Source organism: Heterodontus francisci, chromosome 25, assembly GCF_036365525.1.
Source record: "Heterodontus francisci isolate sHetFra1 chromosome 25, sHetFra1.hap1, whole genome shotgun sequence".
Classification (NCBI taxonomy): domain Eukaryota; kingdom Metazoa; phylum Chordata; class Chondrichthyes; order Heterodontiformes; family Heterodontidae; genus Heterodontus; species Heterodontus francisci.
The window spans coordinates 42,537,959-42,559,426 of record NC_090395.1 but is presented as its reverse complement, the minus strand read 5'-3'; the positions used below and the strand labels follow the sequence as shown (position 1 = coordinate 42,559,426).

Sequence of the window (21,468 nt, the reverse complement as noted above, 5' to 3'; positions counted from 1 at the left end):
TTCACACTTTAAGCTTCCCCTTGTGGTTGGCTTTGGCAGTTTGGACCAGAGCATCTAGACTACAGAAGAAGAAAATTGGTTAATGAGGACTTCCATCCACAACATTCAACCATGGTTAATAACGAAAGTAATGATGTTATCCGTAAACTGATGAGCCGTGTTTGAAGCTGGGATCTAACGTGCCTTCGGCTAGTAGACAGATAGAACTTTCCATGGTTGCTGTTTGTTCTCATACCTTTTCTGAATCTTCTTTTTTGACTGACTTCAGGTTAGCTCTGAGATCCATGGATACTTTGTGTTTGGATCCCAGCAAGGCCCGCAGCATAGCATCAGCAGAGACACGGACCCGACGGAGGGTGGGGCGCTTGAACTTCCCTCTGAGATCAAAAACTTTCAGATTCAAATCCTGAATCTTAAAGGTCAGACAGAAAAAGCAGGTCAGTAAAATCAGCCTAAAATGCAAGCCATATTAGTCAACGCACCAGATAGTCATGCAATAATTGTCTTATATTTGTGACAGGCATTACTGTCAACCTTGTTAGCCATCATGATTTAACTTTGACAATAACTGAATTAAATGAGCAGGTTCTGGGCAGGGGCGAGGGGTGATCCTTAAAATCTGGAAGGTGTTTGGGAATGTCTGATTTCAACATGGATGACTCATTATCAGTTCACTGCTGGGTTTTGTGTCTCCAATGCACAAAAGTGGGCATGATATGATTCTGCATGACCCAATTACCACTTGGTTATTTAAAGGGTCAATTTAAAAATGGAATTTGGAGGCATTTGGAAAGACACAAAGGTTAGAACATGGAGTCAGGATGTTCAAAGGCAGCACCCCATTTCAAAGATGCCTCATTTGATGTACTGCTGAGTGCAGCAAGCAGCAGGAAGGAGGTAATTTTTTTTCCTGCAGTGGGAAGAAGAAACCTGCTGCTATCATCAAGAAGGTTTGGGTAAAGGGTGATTAAGAAGGTCAGCAGCAGGGAGTATTCTGCCCCGAATCTGAATCCCGCGCAGGAAGTGATTTAATGACCTAACTAGATCAGGAAAGGTGGGTATGTTTTTATATTCACCTACATCCTGTAATGTGCCCTACCTCTTCACTCTGTCTCATCAGGCATAAACCATCACATCACTCTTCAAAGCTACTTACATTTCAAGAGTACACATCATTTATTTTCTATGCACATTCTCATGTCCCCATTTATCTATTCCCCACTGCCACTCACCCCAATCCTTATCAGTGTGATGCCATCTCAGTCAGCTCACCTGATTGTCAACATGGTCCTCAAATGTATGCCAGTGACAATCGTGATGCATTTGCCTGATAGTCACCTTCACCGAATGCACTGCATCCATTGGGTGAACACATGGATTACAGACACTCATGGGTCTGTTGTTCCCCCTTGCAGGAGAAGTGAGGACAAAATTCAAGAGAGAGGGAGAGGACAAGTGGTGGCCTGCCACAGATTGTGCAGCTCACATTTGCACAGGAAGAGGTCACAGAGATCAGTGTCCATGACCATCAGAGATGAAGAGACTGGGATTTTGCAACTGCATGGTGACAGCATTAAATATCTTCAACCCACATCTCATGCAAGACTCAGTCATGTTGACTAGATTTTAGCACTGAGGGAAATATGATCATCTTAATTATTTTAAGTAGCAACATTTTTATATTGCCATTACTAATTCATATCTGTCCCTTCTCTCCTCTGGGCACATCACATAAAGAACAGTAAGCCCGTGGAACTTCTGGGTGATGGCTCCTCAGAGAAGCTGATTAGTTTTGAGGATTCATCATCACAGGACACATGCTTACCAGGCACTAGCACAGATACAAGCACTTTGGTGGGTCCTCTTAGACTGATAGTTAGGTTTTCACCTGGTGAGTCACACTTCACAAGTGAGCAAAAGCAGAGATTGGTGGTAGCAACAGCTGTGGGGAGCTTGTGTTGGAGGGTGCAGCTCAGCTGGATATTGATGCGGAATCCCAGGGACCATTATTGAAAAGGATAATCATAGGGGCACAGCAGTAAATTTGTGAGGTATTGGCATACTGTCTACAATAGCAAATAGGATGGAAGAGTCCAGCTCAAGTATCTGTGGATTGTTGTTGTAGCCCATTGTGAGGATGGCTTCCATGGATAGTGAAGCCTCCTCCATGAACTTTAATCATAGCAATCCAACCAGTACGTGCAGGCCCTGACTACAAACATGAAGACGATGAAGGCCAACATGTTTGCCACCTTAAACAGAATGATAGATATCTTAGCCCTGGTCTGAGAATATGTCACTGATCTGCACCAAGATGCTGTCCGCAGAGTGGTGGCAGCAATGTGCCAGTGGCCCATTAGAGGGATAATGCCAAAGGGGGACCTGGAAACAGGAACTCCATTCAAAGTTCTCCCAACTATCACCTGTTGCCCCTGTCCCCCCAGAACAGTACTCAACATGCTGCCTCTTTTCCTGGAAGGCCGAGTCTGCCCCTGCACACATGCAGGTTGAACAGTTTTTGCTGGGACCCTCACTGGCTCCAACACGAAGAGGTCATTGGACATGAGCAACACTGAGCCTTTATTGATATCAGAACAGCTGACCTTTAAATATCCCCATGAAGCATCGGGAAAACCATGCAGGAGCCATTAATTTCAAATCGCTGCTATAATCTCATGAAAGGACCTTCATTAACATATTATAATTTGTGACCTGCCTCTTCAGAGCAATTTGGGGTGGGGTTCTGATATTTGCAATTTTAACCTACACCCGCACATTTCCGGCCATTGTGTGGGGTTAAAATTCCCTCTCAAAGTTTTCTTTGCCTTGAATGACCCTTTAACCGTAAGAATACATTTTGATAAAGATTCAGTCAGCTTAAGAGGCCTTTGATATCGGGAACGTAGATTCAAATTGGAGCCTGAACTGGAAATTCAGATTGGTTCTGCTCAGGAGTGAGTTTCACTTGCTCTCAGCCATCTCTAGACAGGAAGCTTAGCTGCATTGGCATACTCCATTTGAGGGAAGGAGAAGCTAGCACACCTCTGATTACAAACCTCTCTCGTATTGTGTATCACTTTGGCTTCAATATCATATCGCTCTTCATCCACTATATTGACCTTCATGTGAAGTTCCTGGCAGAGTTCCTTAAGTTTTGAAGATGAAAAAATTGTTTTAAAAAATATAATAAATGTATTACAAGTTATTAAGTGTTTAACAAATTCTATTTTCCCCTTTAATTATATTTTTTATGTTTTCATTTACAACAAAAAATCCTAATTTAAGTGTGAAAATGTTCACTGGATGAGTAAACCATTTGATGATCTTTGTGGCGTGAACTGTATTTAATCCCTGTGGCTTCTCCAGTGTACAGTGGAAATGGTGGTCCATGTTCTTAAAACCAACTGAAAACAATACTTTCAAAGGAGTATTGGCAATATAATACAATATGAATAAAAGCAAAATACTGCGGATGCTGGAAATCTGAAATAAAAACAAGAAATGCTGGAATCACTCAGCAGGTCTGGCAGCATCTGTGGAAAGAGAAGCAGAGTTTCCACAGATGTTGCCAGACCTGCTGAGTGATTCCAGCATTTCTTGTTTTTAATACAATATGAATATGAATGCCACTAATCATTTCTCATGCCTTTAATTCTTGCCTATGTTGTATGTCTCTTCAAATATCAATGAAACAAGAACTCCCACATTAAGGGACATTCTACTTTAACATTTAATGTAAAATTTACTGGTGATTGCACCACTGAAAGCTAATGTTTCATAGATTGATATTTCAGATTTGCTGTACCTAAATAATTTACCAATAAGCACAGTGATTTGTGAAAGTCATCTCAATATCTCTCCAATTTCACTATTTGTTACAGCATGGACACTGGCAGCAAATAACTTTCACAAACTCCAACAAATGGATTCCCTGGATGGATAGCTTCCCTTTACATCAAGAAAAATGTATACTTCAGATTAGTAGCAGCACTACCAGGCATCCAGGGAAACAAACGTAACATGAAGTTAGCCTAGATACTGTAGAAATACTTAAATTGAATAGTCAAGTACAACAGGCAGGATGTGAAATAACCCTACTATTTAGTAAATCTCAGCTATCTGTCCATCTCTCCCTTCTAGATACCAATTCAAATAGTCTATGAAATATGGGGGCTCCCACATAACTGTCATTTTTAGTTTCACAGAAATGACGAATGGAGAATATTAGACCATCCTCAACCAAATTGGGCTTAAATTTGATTGGATTTGTATTCAAGAAGTGCTTGTCCTGACATTCAAGCAGGATCACACTATTTACGCCTGATCTGCACAGTGGCAAAGAAAGCTCATGCATATTAATGAACCAAGCCATCACCTTCATTTGTTTGAATTTTTTAAGAACTACCACCTGTTCAGCATTCAACAAAATAGAGAAATATCCCGTGATCGTTATTATTTTGTATAAAGTCAGAGTACACCTCTCCTTTAATAATGAATAATCAATATCTTGCCATTATGAAAATCCTAGTTTACCTCACTATAAATCAAAATCAGTAAGTACAATCATTGTGACAGTAAAATTGAGATTAAGTAAATGCTGTTAAGACATCCCACAGTAATTCCATTTTAATGGCACTGATTGATCATATATGTTAACAGGGATCCTTGTGTCATGCAGTAAATGCTTTGTAATATTTGTTGCAGAAATTATTCTGTAATTTTAGATTTAATCACTTTGCCTTAAGGAGGAGAATTTGCATTTATATAGCACCTATAATGACCTTAGAATGGCCCAAAGTGCTACACAGCCAATGAATTACTTTAGAAGTATAGCCACTGCTGTAATGGAGGTAAACACAACTGCTTATTTGCACACAGTGAGATTCCACAACAACGAGTAATGATCAGATAATTTTTTATTGGTGTTGTTAACCTGGAAACCAACTTTTTTATATAGTGGCATAGGATCTTTTACAGTCACTTGTGGAGGAAGACAGAATTTTAGTTTAATATCACATCTGAAAGACAGCACCTCTTCTAGTGCAGCACTCCTTACTACTGCACTGAATTATCAGCAGAGATTATACTCTCTGGAATGGGGCTTGAACCCACAACCATCTAGCTCAAAGACATGAGTAAATGAAGAGCAATTCTTATAATGGTCAAGCTTCACATGAAGAATAAACCATTCTATTGAAAATCATCATTATCATAACTGGCTCCATGTATTACTGATCACATAAAGCAATTGCTGCCATGTGATGGTTGCTCTCAGCAGAGGGAGAACATCAAATTAGCAACAATGATCTAAGAGAATGGAACATTAATTTCAGTTTGCATCCATTAATTGTACATAAGCAAAGGAAATAATGAACTAGGCAAGCAAAGCAACATTGACCAATTTTCACTATAAGCCCACTGACTCCCACAGCTACCTTGACTACACCTCCTCCTACCCCGTTTCCTATGACTCCATTCCATTCTCCCAGTTTCTCCATCTTTGTTGCAATTGTTCTGATGATACAACCTTCCATACTAGCACGTCCAATATGTCTTCCTTTTTCCTCAGCCGAGAATTCCTCCTCACCGTGGTTGATAGGCCCCTTGACCATGTCCATTCCATTTCCTGCACTGCTGCTCTAACCCCTTCCCCTCCCTCCCAGAACCACGAAAGGGTTCCCCTTATCCTCACCTTCCACCCCACCAGTGTCTGTATTCAACGGATCATCCTCCGCCATTTCCACCACCTCCAGCATGATGCCACCACCAAACTCATCTTCCCCTCTCCTCCCTTTTCAGCATTCCGAAGGAACTGTTTCTTTTGCAACACCCTGGTCCACTCCTCAATCAAACCCTTCCCATGGTACCCTTCCATGCAAGTACAGGAGATGCAACACTTGACATTTTACCTCATCCCTTCTCACTGTCCAAGGTCCAAACACTCCTTCCAGATGAAACAGCTGTTTAGGTACTTCTTTCAATCTGCTCACAATGTGGTCTCCTCTACACAGGGGAGACCAAACACAGATTGGCTGACCTGCTTGTGAACACCTGATTTCAGTCTGCAAACATAACCCCAAGTTTCTGGTCACCTGTCATTTTAATTCTTCATCTCCGTCGCACTCTGATCTCTCTGTCCTCAGCCTCCTCCAGCATTTCAATGAAGCTCAACATAAGATCAAAGAATAGCACCTCATCTTTCAATTAGGCACTTTACAGCTTCCGGACTCAACACTGAGTTCAACAACTTCAGACCATAATCTCTGCTGCTATTTTGTTTTCTTTTTCTTTGCTGGTTTTGGTTTTACTCTCTTGTCTTTCTTTCTTTTCTTTTGCTTTCAGACAGCAGCTGTTCATTATCCTGCCATTCACACCTCCTCTAGACACATCTTTTGTTTCTTTACTTGTCCCATTACCAATCCCTTTGGCCCTGCACCACCAACTCTTTTGACATTTAATATCTCCTCTCTTTCACCCCATCACAGACCTTCCCTTTTGTTCTTTTTCCAACACCCCACTCTCCGCTCACTGTTTCACCAGCTTAAAACTTATTACATTTCTAACCTTTTCCGTTTTGATGGAAAATCATCAACCTGAAACATTATCTCTGTTTCTCTCTCCACAGATGCTCCCTGACCTGCTGAGTATTCCCAGCATTTTCTGTTTTTAAAGCAATATTGAAATGTTTTATCACACTGATTACACAGTTCAGTGACTAACCTATCAGGGTCTCGCAGAGGTATAGGAATCAATCCCTGCATCTGAATGGATTGGGCCAAAGCGTACCTGAAATTGTGCTTTGAGGCTCATGCTCAGTGAGTGTCCCCAGGCAGCTCACTGGTGAAGAGGAATGGAAGATCGGACCATTATATGCATTTAAATTTCTGGGGGTCACAATCAGGGAAGGTAGGTCATCAGGAGGGAGAGTAGCGGTGATTGAGAAGAAGGGTAGCAATCCATGACATTGGGGTGGTAGGGGGTAGAGGCTCCTCCCAGCTCTACACACAGTTAAGCATATTTTAAAAGTTTCCCTTGTTAATTACAGCTGAACATGTGGCCCCTTTAAGGCATCGCTACTGGCTTTCTCCGTGCAAACCAATCTTATAGTGGGGGAGGTCTCAAACAGGTGTCTCATGAATGCCATTTTTTTTGCCTACACCATTATGGTGGGTGGCACATTTCTGGCTCATAATGAGTGTGTGCTTTGTGCTTGCCATATTGGACCCTTAGGAGACCTGTAAGCACCTGAAAGATGGGCACTGCATGACCGAATTTCTAGGTCAAAGTGTCAAATCATGGAATGGAGCTAAAATTTCACTTTCATCTGTGGGAAAGTAGTAGAGAATTACACTTGAGTCTTGTGAGAATAAGCAATTTTTAAAACCTGAAATCTATAACCTTTTTTTGACATCTTTCTTTGGATTAATTTTCAGGTCAGACAAATGGCCAGTGAACGGGCCTCTCTAGTTGCAATTGTAAGACAACCAGGGCATATTCTTGCAATGTGCAGCCAGGCAATTTGACCTATACTCACTTTTATACTTTCTGGAATTAGATATGGCCCAGATTTTGCAGTTTTAATAACAGCGAAACTGTTAGAATTCGCCATCCTTTGTGAAACTCACAGCAGCCTTTGACATCTTTACATTAGCAGTTAAATGCAGAACTGGAGGTTGCTGTTAGTGATTCCCTGCTCCTCCACAGGGTGCAGTGTTCATGTCCACACAAATGGAAATCAATTAGGAATCATTAAATTGACATGAACTTCCACTTCTTACACTCTATTGGTGCTGTAACAACCCTTGAAAAAGTTAAGCCTTGTTGAATGGGATGCAACTGCATTTTTAACAGAATACAAAATAACAATTACTCCTGAACAACTTCTGTGGCCCTGAAAAAAATATTTTATATTTGTGGAATGTCAAATTTCTCCATTCCATGATAAAAATTCCATAGATTTTTAAAATAATAAATCATATGTTTTAATGGTTGTTTATGATATTTCAACTTCTACCTCAATCCCATGTGTAATGCCCAATCTTTATTTTGTTCTCTGTAAAATTATAAAGAGTGAATGATAAAACCTGCTGGTTACTTCTTGGTTTGCTGTCTTCAGTATGATTGGCTACTTAGTCTGTTTGACATCACTGTTGCTGGACACCGGAGATCCTTTATAGACAGCATGTGAATTAAATTAAGATCTGGAAAGGTGAAATCCATGCCACAGATCTCACTAGATCTTTGTGGGCAGCTTTCTTCAATAGCCAACACTTCATGCTAACCGCAAAATCCGGATCATTGTTCCACCCACCAAGCAGCCAATCAGCCTGCCAAGGAAATAAATTCTGGTGTTTACCACTCAACCTGAAGTAATCCTGGTTTAGGACACCCTTGGTCTATTCCCATTGTTCTTCTTAAGAAAGTGGGGAACAGCTATGAGGCTTAATTTCCTCCAGCGATGTGACTGCTACATTAACAAAACCTTTTTTTCAAACAAGGTAATGACTGCATTACATAATATAGGAGGAACATAAACCCATTGTGATATTTTGTCACAAATAGCATCATATTCAATGAAGCCATAGCAATTTCTATTGGAGTTAAAGGGCCCTTTAAGAAACAATTCCAGGTTCGTGCTATTTGTACAGTACCTCAACAGTAGTTTAAAAGGGACTTTCATTTTGATTTCTTAATTTAACAACTTGCATTTATATGGCACCTTTAATGTTGCAAAAAGATCCCAGGCATTTCAGAGGAGCATAATGAGACAAAAATTGCCACCGAGCAAAAAAAAAGGAGACATTATGACAGGTCACCAAAGCTTGGTCAAAGAGGTATGTTTAAAGGAGCATCTTAAAGGAGGAGAGGAAGCTGGTGAGGTTTAGGGAGGGAATTCCAGAACTTCGAGCCAAGACAATTGAAGACGTGGCCATCAGCGGTGCGATAAAGGAATTTGGAGATGAAGAAGAGGCCAGAATAGAGTGGATACAGAGTTTTCTATAGCACAGAAATCTTTGTCCAAACTATTGACAAGACAGCCGTTCCTTCACCCTACCAGACATTGAATCCGCATTCCTCTATCTGCACTTGAAGACAAGGTGCTGGCATTTTCAATTTTATTGAATAAAATAAAAATCATGTGAGATAAAAATCGTGTTTCATAGTAAAATAATAAATTGGATGTTTTCCATTTGCCAAGATTTACCTGCAGCTGACTAAAGGACAAGCCAGCTATTCTTATAGGTGGGACCCGTTCACCAAGAAATCTTTCCTTTTCTTCACCTTTCTCTGTCGTTTCTTGGGCTAATTCTTCTGTTGCTTTAGCCAGCAACAAGCTCTAGAGGCCAAATCACAGGTTTGTTAAATTCTTGCCATGCCTTAAATGTTAAATTCTTATTTTAATAATTGGACATATTGAGAAAACTTTACACAGAGATTGCCCAGTGGAAGAACAGTTACTGTATTGCCTGGAAATAAGTGCACTTAAAGTTTTGAATTATTTTATTGGTACAAAAGTAATGTAGTTCCAGTAAGGGACTGGAATTTGGGGTGTAAGTCTGATACACCAGACTTACACCTATTCTAAAATACATGTTAAATTCTGATTGATTGGCTGCTATCAGAATATGCGTCCAGCACTAAAGTGGGACATTTGTTCAACTGTGAAGGACAGTGAGGATCAAAGCTGGTGTCACAGAGATTCCAAAATTTACTGCTGGCTTATGTTAAGCCCATAGAAAAGAGGGATTAAGATGAGATCTAAGAAACAGGGACTGATTTATGGAAAGGTTTTACTTTCCACTGACAGATTAGACTTTCCGCTCTGACTCCATGAGTACTACAACTGAAGGTAACTTACCTTGACTGCACTGGTGAAGTCAATAGATGTCTATCTGCACTGCAAAGGAGTCCTGGAAATCCAGGAAGTGACACTCACTGCCACCAATGCCTCTCTGCACAAAGTGAGTGACATGTTCTTGGCAAGTGTCTAGCCCCCAACTGCAAAAAGGCCATTCCTCCTGGTCCATATCTCTGTTATGAGGGCATGCAGATCTGTTTCTCTGAGTTTGCTGCTTTTTAACATGTTTCCTTCAGTGCTGCCACTGTCACTTTAAGCAGTTAAAGTTTTTTTTAAATCCTGCTAGGTCTCTGACTCCCCTCCGGGTGTTTTCCAGCTCCTTTACTGTCACTCCCCCTCTCACCCTGAACCCTCACACCCTGATCCTCTGCTCCCCCACCAGGGATGTCCAGACCCTCTCTTCATGGAGCATTTGCAGCCTAAATATGTCTGCATTATTTTCCACTCTCCCCAAGCAACCCCCCCCACTGCCCCCCCCCCCCCCCCCCACCCCTTCACCCCCTTCACAGTGTATTCAAGGTATTTCAGGCTCTATGTAAATTGGCTGGCCCTGCATTTTACACTGGGATCAGCACCACTACCTTTAGAGAGGCAGAAGTCCTGTTCTACCTTAGTCTCAATGGCATAATGGTGCTGACAGATTTTTGGGCTCAAGTTCCAAGCTACCTGGGACTAAAATCCTTTTCAATGTGGATGACCTTCATCAGTTCTCAGGATGGACACTAGATGGGGCATTTGAGATAATAAAGCATTCCTCAGAGAGAAAGTGGGAGGGTTTCAGTGAGAGATCCCCAACAGGGTTCAATTTCATTCTGCTGCACTCACATCTCGTGTTGGCCCGATTGGATTGGAAAAAAGATGTCACTGTGGAGAAGCTCATTCTCTGGACTGTGGCAATAACCTCACTGATGGAACATTACTGAAGGCAAGCAGCCATTGGAAATTGCTGAAGTACAGTTGAAGGAGAATAAAATAAAAAATCAAATTTCCTCAACCTTACCTTAAGTAGGAGTTTGCGGGATGCTGTGATCTTTGACTTTCTCTGCAGAAACATTAAAAGTAGGTGAATTTGTTGCTCAACCTAATGTTCATCAATGCTTCCACATTTCTATCAGACTTCATGTGGGAAAGTGTATCTGCATTATTTTCTTCAAAATTTACATTCCTCTTTACAGCTTTTTAAAATGTTTTATCTGGGCGGCACAGTGGTGCAGTGGTTAGCACCGCAGCCTCACAGCTCCAGGGACCCGGGTTCGATTCTGGGTACTGCCTGTGTGGAGTTTGCAAGTTCTCCCTGTGTCTGCGTGGGTTTTCTCCGGGTGCTCCGGTTTCCTCCCACATGCCAAAGACTTGCAGGTTGATAGGTTAATTGGCCATTATAAATTGCCCCTAGTATAGGTAGGTGGTAGGGAACTATATAGGGACAGGTGGGGATGTGATAGGAATATGGGATTAGTGTAGGATTAGTATAAATGGGTGGTTGATGGTCGGCACAGACTCGGTGGGCCGAAGGGCCTGTTTCAGTGCTGTATCTCTAAACTAAACTAAACTATTAAGGTTTTCTTTATTTTTCTCTCATTTCCTTATCTTCAATATTTCCTCTTTTTGACTTCTTTCATTCTTCACTTGTTTGATGAACACTTGGTGACGGCTTGGCTTGTCTTACTAGCTGGTGACGAGATTGCATGTTTTCAGAATATTAACTTCCTCGAGTAGTATTGTAGCAAAAACTTGAGGGGAAAATTGCAGTGGGCACAAAGCTGGTACTCAGTATTGACCTGCACCTCGAGATGGCACTGCTTTGGAAGATTGAATCTGCTTTTATACTGGTGCTGTTTTTGTTCAGATCCTGGGAGACTTGCATCAGTAAATGAGATCCCAGTGTTTACAGCACTAAATTTATCTCTCTTATTTCAGCAAAAGCATAGCCCTTGGGTCTGCTTCTGGAATAATAAATCACTGGGACAGAATCCCCAGGAATCTGAATGAAAACATAACCAATATAAAACCGACTCTAGTTTACTGGGGTGCACACTTTCATACATCTCCCTGATACTGAAGTAAGTCTCAAATTCTGGACTGAAAAACAATACTCTTTATAGCCCTACAAATGTGGCATCTTTCTGATACCTCCTTGGTGAATATGTAGCCCTTAAATGACAAAACAAAATGCATCAGATGTGAACTTGCATGATCCAACAGGATACACAATTTCTGGAAATCTCTTGATGGTCACTGTTTATTTCTGTTACCTTTTGATTCTCAAGTATTCAAGAGTAATAAATAAATAAAATTCATGTTTAAATGAAAAATGTAATCTATTATTAAGTTATAGGGACATAAACTTGTTTTATGCTTTGTATCAAATCACAGTTCTTATTTATTTTTGAAATCAGAATAATTGTTTTTGTTAGTTATGGTGCAAATAGCATGCAGTGGACTTCATTTCAGGCTTTATCAGAATATTTCTGATATATCACTAATTTTGAATGAAGCGCTCAGAATTGTGCATTTTATTTACAAACAAGTAATAGGTTGGAGGAATACAGGCAGATGTCACAATTGAAAACATAGGTGTTTATTATTATTTTTCTTTAAAAAAGGGACTATCCTTAAGGGGTAATGAAAGCTACTATACATTCAATCTTGGCATAATTAAAAAAGATGTGCTAGTCAGGAGGGACTTGCCCCATGAGTTACTAATACAGATGTCAGAGCAACACTTGCTGACTAATACATCAGACAAATATGCCACTTCAATAAATCTCATTACTAATAATTGTGGTATCAAATAATTTCTGATACAAGCACTATCTTTGACACACCAAATGTTGCAACAGTGGCAAATTAAATAGATGTTACTATCTTAAAACTAAAAATTGATGTTTACATTTAACAATTATGCCACAGGCTGACTTTAGAAAGTATGCATACTGTCACATGTGTTGGTCTTTTCTCTTTAACATTATTGCCTTTTTTCTTTATTCAACAAACAGAAATTCTACAGTTAATTTAGCAAAGCGTGTCCAGTGCACAAAAGGATAGCATTATATGCTGCTGCCTCATGCTATTATTCTTTTCATTAATGCTGATTAGACAGGCCTTATTTTTTTTCTTGAAGTTACGATAATGTTTTGCATTATATACAGCAGATCAGTAATTCATTGTGAGTTAACAGAAAACTGGGGAGAGGGAAGGATTAGATGAATGCAAACATTTCAAAAGAAGTAAGTTTTCCTTACCTCTCTACTGTAAGAATAATAATGTAGAAAATATACACATGAATTTTACAATACTGAAGATAATAAAGATTAAAATTTTTCTGAAAGTTGTTATTGTGTTATGTTGCAAAATTCATCATACTTACGTAGGTTCTGGCATTCTGATGGTAGAGCTTTAACTGGAGGAAAGGGAGAAATATTTTAAAACCTAGCTAGCTTGACGCTTCACTGGTAATGGTATAATGTATGTCTTAGAATAAACCACTGAGAGACGGCACTGAGCTGAAACACAAATCTGAGATTACTTTATATGGTTTAGAACCTTCCATTTTAGATAAGGAGTAAATGTCACTGATGTATTAGCAGCACAAAAAAAGAAAACACATTGAGACATGTAAGTTTCTTTATCCACTATCTGACGCTTTTTATAGAACTGGAGACCATAATTTAGCATGACCTTTACGAAACTATGCCAGTGGATAGTAAGCTGTGGGTACACTGAAATCTGCTCAATTATCGTGAGATGAACCTTTTCAATGAGAATGCCAAATCTCACCTGGAAGACAATTAAATCCCTTTGACTCAGCACATAACAGAATCCACTGAAGAATATCCAGCCAAGTTTATTATTGTTAATCAGCATGCTGCACCTTACCTCCACTTCACCCTCTTGAATTCAGTCCAGGAAGTGCTTTTAATGACCTAACCAGGACAGGAAATGTGAGCATAAATGCACATTTCTGTACATACTGTTGTGCACATCACCACCGCCTCCTGCAACACCCTCCTTCCCACCCTTTTGCCAAGCCCACAGCATCATATTACTCCTCACTTCCACTTAGCATGCAAATGCATTCATCATTCTCTGTCTATGCATTGCCTTGCATCCCTGTCTATTCATCCACCACTGCCACTCACCCTGATCCTTATGCAATTTGATGCCTCTTGTTGATAGTTACCATCAACAAATTCACTGCATCCATCCACAAAGTCACTCATAGGTCTGTTCTTTTACCCTTTGTGTGAGAAGAGAGTGCAAAACACTAAGGAGAGGGAGAAGGTCGGAGATAATCCTCCACAGATCCCACAGCAGACAACTGCAGAGGAGGAAGCTCTGGAGATCAATGCCACCTTGGTATCCCTTGTGATCAGCAGTCAAGAGATTGGGATCTCACAGCTACCTGGTGACTGATACAATACTCAATCATGTTGACTTGATTTCAGCAGTGAGCGATATATGATCATCTTCATAATCCTAAATGACAACATTCTTTGCCAGCACTAATTCACTTTGCCAGAGTCTTCACGTCAACAGCAGCAGTATTTACAGCTCCAGGCCAATGAATCCTGTTATGAAAGTGCATCTTTTTTAAACATTTTTTTTTGAGGATTTGTGTGTTAGAATTAAGGACATTGGTTTATTTAGGAAAACTGAGAAGACTCCAGGGATGTTTTTTACAAGGGTCACTAAGAGGTCTTGTTTGAAAACAAACCTTTACTGGATATCACATGCATTAAGCTCAATAAACAACAGAAACCTGATGACTTGGAGAAGATGTTTATAGAGCAGTGACATGTCAAGATTTATGAGGGTCAGGAGGTTCTGACTTGCTGTTTGGGGCTTTGCTTCTGAGATATTGTTTTGATTCAGTTGGGGTGTGGACTGTGTTTGAAGGCAGTTGGAGATCAACCTGCCAAGAGAGAAACACCCAGCTCATCTCTTTCCTCCTGTCTCTGTGAAAACCTGCAAAGATCCAATGTGTGGGAACTAAAACCCCATGATGCTGTATTTCTCCTGAGAAGCTGGAAAAACCTGCCAGATTAATTCTCGACACCAGCTGAAAAAAACTGCTCCAGAAAAGATGTTCTCAGATGCCAGACTGCATACCATTTTGGGACAGAACATATCTCATCCATTTTCTTCAAGAACTAACAAGTGTTTGGCCAAAGTAGTTTTTTTTTTCTTTGTTTCTGTAAAAGAGTTTTGCAGAGAAAATGTCTTTATTTTTTCTTTAACCAGTGTGTGTGCATGAGCATGTGTGTCTATGGGGGAGGGGAGGGGGGAGGTGGGTAGTGTGGGGATGGGGGGTTGTTGGGATTAGGTAAAAAGGGAACTTTCATATTTCAATCTGTCTGTTAATGCTTTGCTTCATTACTGGATATGTCTTGTTTTATAATAAACTGAGAATTTTGTTGTCTATTAAAGAAACCTAGTTGGTGCATTTTATTCTGGGATAAAGACTAGAGCATATGATTGACTGTATTGGTAACTGGGTAAACATTTAAATATATGTTGTGACCTATGGAGAAGTGGAACTAGAAAAGACAGTGCACTCCTCCCGCCTCAGTCGTAACAATCCTCAGAAGAGCTGATTCCTTCTGAGGGTGCTCCACGCACCAACACAGATCCTCACACTTCATTGGGTCCAATTACACATACTTGGGTTTTCACCTGGTGAATCACACTTCAGAAGAGAACAGACAATGGTGGCAGGAACAGCAGTGGAGAGTCCGTATCAAAGGACACAACCCTCTCCAACCTCTGCTCAGCTGGACACAGAGGCTGTACCCTGGGGCTCATTGATGAAAAGGATAATCATTGAAAGGCAGCAGAGGATCTGCAACAGATTAGCAGGCCTTTCACATATACACTGTTCATGATTCCAGAGAAAATGGAGGGAGGAGTCAAACTGAAGCATGAGTGGGTTGATGTCACTGGACATTGTGAGGATTTATTCTTCCATGGATAGAATAGCCAACTCTGTGGAATATCAATCCTGTCAATCAAATTAATCCATGCAGACCATGACCATGACTGTGCAGACTTTGGATGCCAGCATCCCTTGCGTATTAAATAGGATGACGGACTCCTTAACCAATGCCTTACAACACGTTGCTGATCTTCACAAAATTGTCCTCTGCCAAAGTGGTAGGAAAGAAATGTAGCTGACCCTATGAGAGGGATGATGGCAAAATAGGAATGGAAGTAGGAACTCCACTCAAAACATTTCCACTTCTCACCCATTGTCCCGCATCACCCATTACCCAACATGCTGCCTTCATTCCCAATGGCCGAATTTGCCCAGCACAAGTGCAGTTGGAGCAGCCTTTGGCAGGGCCCTCACGGGCTCCAAATCCCAAAGGCCACTGTCCAAAAGCATCTCAACAGTTAGAGCAGGGATTTTATCAGCCTGTCTCTACCTCTGCTGAAACCATAGGTGCTGCACCACTTAAGAGTGGCTGCTGCTGCATTGGAGACATCAACTTTCTCTTCCTCCTCCTCCTCCTCTTTCTCCTTGGACTTGTCCACAGACAATGTGTGCTCAGCATGTTGTTCCTCCTGCAGCTCCAATCCTCACTACGGCACAATCTTGTGAAGAATGCAGCACACCATTTTGGAGTCCCTAGGACCTGAAGTGCAGCTTGAGCATGCTGATCGCTTGCTCAACAACACATCTGGTTGTCATATGGCTGATATTGTACCATTCTCGGGATTCATTGGTTGGGTTTCTCACAGGTGTCATTAGCCAAGTTTGATGAGGATATTCCCTTGTCTGCTAGCAGCCATCCCTTAAGTCTGCTTACAGGTGCATAGTGATCAGGGAGCTTAGACTGCTGCAGGAAAAAAGCATCGTGGCAACTCCCCGAGAATTTGGTGCACACCTGCATAAAGCTTTTCTTTTGGTTGCACACCAGCTGTACATTGATGAAGTGGGGGCCCTTGTGGTTTATGAATAATTCTGGTTGATCTAAGGGTGCATAGATTGCCACGTTTGCGCACTCGATAACTCCCTGCACCTGTGTGAAGCCAACCAGATACCCAAACGTAAATGCCTGCTCAACATAGGCGATGGACATAATTGCCAGCTCTGGCAACCAACCCATCAATGACCTCCCTTAGGTATTTGGGGGCTGTCAACTGAGAGATCCTGGACATGTCTCTGGTAAACCCCTGGAAGGATCTGGAGGTGAAAACATCGAGGGCATTGAAGCTCATGCCTTCTGCTGCTCTCCTCTCAGCTCAGCACTTGCAGGTCTCTTTACAGCAATCTGTTGCTATTGCTGGTAGTATCTTGCTCCTCATCTGAGATCCAATCTAAGGCAGCCAAGGTGCTACCTATCCTGATCTGAGGCTCAATGCCTTTAAAATATAGAAACTAACCTTAAACAAGTACCCTGAACAAACCTACCAAAATGTATCACTTCACATTTAGTTTTAGTTTTAGAGATACAGCACTGAAACAGCCCTTCGGCCCACTGAGTCTGTGCCAACCATCAACCACCCATTTATACTAATCCTACACTAATTCCATATTCCTACCACATCCCCACCTGTTCCTATATTTCCCTACCACCTACCTATACTAGGGACAATTTATAATGGCCAATTAACCTATCAACCTGCAAGTCTTTGGCATGTGGGAGAAAACCGGAGCACCCGGAGGAAACCCACGCAGACACAGGGAGAACTTGCAAACTCCACACAGGCAGTACCCAGAACTGAACCCGGGTCGCTGGAGCTGTGAGGCTGCGGTGCTAACCACTGCGCCACTGTGCCGACACTAAATTTCAACTGCCACGTGTTCGCCCATTCTGCCAGCCTGTCTTTGTGCTCTTAATGTCTATCACTATCTTCTTCACAATACTTCAAAGTATTGTGTAATTTGCAAATTTTGAAATTGTGCCCTGTACACCCAAGTGTTAGACAGTACAAATGCAATAATTCAGTGCAGAGTAACATAGTTACAGTAAAAGGAAAGATATACAGAGGAAGATAGATAGAAAGTAAAGAAAGATATCCTGGGAGTAGGAGATATACAGGAGAGAGGACGAAAATGGAAAGAAAGTTTTATAGAAGGGAAAAATGTGGTAGTCAGGTACAAAAATAATCAAAAAAGCTAATGGAATATTAGCCCTTATAACTAGATAGCTAGAATTATAAAGGGGAGAAAGCTTTGCGACAACCAAATAAAGCCCTTGGTTAGGTTATATCTGGAGTACTGTGTACAGTTCTGGGCACAATACCTTAGATTGGATATTTTGGCCTTGGAAGGAGTGCAATGCAGATTCACCAGAACGTTACCTGTACTCCAAGGATTAGATTATGAGTTGAGATTACATAAACTAGCCTTATATTTGATCGATGCTTTTAGGATTTGGAACGGACTTGATAGGTAGATAGAACAAATACTTTTTCTGTTGGTGAGGGAGTCAAGGACAAGGGTACATAATCTTAAAATCAGAGCTGGGTTATTCAGGAGACAAATTAGGAAACACTTTTTCACACATGTTGTGTGATTGCCTTTAAGAGTGATGTTCCTTTCAGATCTTAGTATTCTAATGAGCCAAGTACCAGGATGCAGTCATGTGACTACAAACCTGAGTCACTCTGCTGCTGTAAAGCCTAGGGGCAGGCTCTGTAAATAGTTAACTCTGTACAGTGTATAATAGTTTAGCTGTAAATAAACTTGTTTGAGACCTTCAACAACTGAACGCCACGTATCTCATTTATGTTGCATCTGACAACGTAAAAAGAATTCATTATACACAAATGGGTGTAGAATTGTGGAACTTTCCCAGAAAAAGCAATAGATGCTAGCTCAATTAAAATTTTAAATTTCAGTTTGATAGATTTTTCCCAGGCAAGGATATAATACAATTTGTAGCCAAGCCAGGTCGATGTAGCTAGCACACAGAGCAGCCATGATTTCAATTAAGGGTGGTACAGGCTCGAAGGGCTGAATGGCCTGCTCCTATCCCTATGTTCCCAAGGAGAGAAAAATTGAGAAAAAGAATTGATGCAAGGATACAAAGACAACAACAAGAAAAAGTGTATGGCACAGAGTAGGGACAGAGAGTGAGAAATAAATGTAATGACGGAGAGAAACAGAAAAAAATACAGAAAAGATACATACAAGTTTATTGTCTGTTATGAGTAACACCAAAGGAAATCCACTTATCACTAATGACCTTTTAGCTAAAATTTAATATGTTTCTAAAAATAGCGAAGGTATCATGATGGGTAGTGATATATATGAATTGCTAATGATACTTTATAAAATTGTCCTGAAATAATTAAATCATTGATGTCTCAACCCAAAATTCTATGTATTGTATGCATGCAGAATGGGGCTATGTAAGCAGAATTAGAGTTACAAAAATATCACAGCTTAACATCAAAATGTAATTTAACACACAACATAAGATGCTTTAGAGCAACTCATAACATAACTCTGTGGGAAATGTTAGTAGTGACTTTCCAGGGATAAATGGAATTGTGTTTCTATTTTGAAGTTGTGAGCATTCAGATCAGTTTAGTTCTCGAGCTCAAAATGTTTTTGGGATCCTTAAGGGGGAGGGGGAGCAGCCCCAAGTCGTGGTCTACATAGGCACCAACGACATAGGTAGGAAGAGAGATGGGGATTTAAGGTAGAAATTCAGGGAGCTAGGGTGGAAGCTTAGAGCGAGAACAAACAGAGTTGTTATCTCTGGGTTGTTGCCCGTGCCACGTGCTAGCGAAGCGAGGAATAGGGAGAGAGAAGAGTTGAACATGTGGCTGCAGGGATGGTGTAGGAGGGAGGGTTTTGGTTTCCTGGATAATTGGGGCTCTTTCTGGGGTAGGTGGGACCTCTACAAACAGGATGGTCTTCACCTGAACCAGAGGGGTACCAATATCCTGTGGGGGAGATTTGCTAGTGCTCTTCGGGGGGGTTTAAACTAATTCAGCAGGGGGATGGGAACCTAAATTGTAGTTCCAGTGTACAGGATGTTGAGAGTAGTCAGGTCAGGGATAAGGTTACAAGGCCGCAAGAGGGCACTGGCAAGCAAGAATTTGGTTTAAAGTGTGTCTACTTCAACGCCAGGAGCATCCGGAATAAGGTGGGTGAGCTTGCAGCATGGGTTGGTACCTGGGATCTCGATGTTGTGGCCATTTCGGAGACATGGGTAGAGCAGGGACAGGAATGGATGTTGCAGGTTCCGGGATTTAGATGTTTCAGTAAGAACAGAGGGGATGGTAAAAGAGGGGGGGGGTGTGGCATTGTTAATCAAGGAGAGTATTACGGCGGCAGAAAGGACGTTTGAGGACTCGTCTACTGAGGTAGTATGGGCCGAGGTTAGAAACAGGAGAGGAGAGGTCACCCTGTTGGGAGTTTTCTATAGACCTCCCAATAGTTCCAGAGATGTAGAGGAAAGGATAGCGAAGATGATTCTCGACAGGAGCGAGAGTAACAGGGTAATTGTTATGGGGGACTTTAACTTTCCAAATATTGATTGGAAATACTATAGTTCGAGTACTTTAGATGGGTCAGTTTTTGTCCAGTGTGTGCAGGAGGGTTTTCTGACACAGTATGTAGACAGGCTAACCAGGGGCGATGCCACATTGGATTTGGTACTGGGTAATGAACCCGGCCAGGTGTTAGATTTAGATGTAGGTGAGCACTTTGGTGATAGTGATCACAATTCGGTTAGGTTTACCCTAGCGATGGGCAGGGACAGGTATATACCGCAGGGCAAGAATTATAGCTGGAGGAAAGGAAATTATGATGCGATTAGGCAAGATTTAGGATGCGTAGGATGGGGATGGAAACTGCAGGGGATGGGCAATATCGAAATGTGGAGCTTATTCAAGGAGCAGCTACTGCGTGTCCTTGATAAGTATATACCTGTCAGGCAGGGAGGAAGTTGTCGAGCGAGGGAGCCGTGGTTTACTAAAGAAGTTGAAGCGCTTGTCAAGAGGAAGAAGAAGGCTTATGTTAGGATGAGACGTGAAGGCTCAGTTAGGGCGCTTGAGAGTTACAAGCTAGCCAGGAAGGATCTAAAGGGAGAGCTAAGAAGAGCGAGGAGAGGACACGAGAAGTCATTGGCGGATAGGATCAAGGAAAACTCTAAGGCTTTCTATAGGTATATCAGGAATAGTGCCGGAAGACTGGAGTTCATTAGCGATAGTCAGCACGGTTTTGTGAAGGGCAGGTCGTGCCTCACAAACCTTATTGAGTTTTTTGAGAAGGTGACCAAACAGGTGGATGAGGGTAAAGCCGTGGATGTGGTGTATATGGATTTCAGTAAGGCGTTTGATAAGGTTCCCCACGGTAGGCTATTGCAGAAAATACGGAAATATGGGATTGAAGGTGATTTAGTGCTTTGGATCAGAAATTGGCTAGCTGAAAGAAGACAGAGGGTGGTTGTTGATGGCAAATGTTCATCCTGGAGTTTAGTTACTAGTGGTGTACCACAAGGATCTGTTTTGGGGCCACTGCTGTTTGTCATTTTTATAAATGACCTGGATGAGGGTGTAGAAGGGTGGGTTAGTAAATTTGCGGATGACACGAAGGTCGGTGGAGTTGTGGATAGTGCCAAAGGATGTTGTAGGTTACAGAGGGACATAGA

General features: G+C 41.4%; 1 protein-coding gene across 8 annotated transcripts in view; it reads right to left on the bottom strand.

Moving 5' to 3' along the window:
• Nucleotides 1-21,468, bottom strand: part of LOC137384087 (troponin I, slow skeletal muscle-like) — a 111,436-nt gene that overhangs the window by 2,279 nt on the left and 87,689 nt on the right. For 4 of the 8 annotated variants that reach the window (XM_068057680.1, XM_068057679.1, XM_068057676.1 and 1 more), the window contains exons 2-6: nt 13,227-13,259; nt 10,860-10,901; nt 9,206-9,337; nt 3,057-3,146; nt 236-412 (exon numbers count right to left, since the gene is read on the bottom strand). In XM_068057680.1, coding sequence (XP_067913781.1) covers nt 236-412; nt 3,057-3,146; nt 9,206-9,337; nt 10,860-10,901; nt 13,227-13,259 — 474 coding nt within the window. Of the gene's footprint in view, nt 1-235; nt 413-3,056; nt 3,147-9,205; nt 9,338-10,859; nt 10,902-13,226; nt 13,260-13,735; nt 13,835-21,468 lie in introns of those variants that run through there. The other 4 variants (XM_068057683.1, XM_068057684.1, XM_068057682.1 and 1 more) reach the window with 2 other exon arrangements.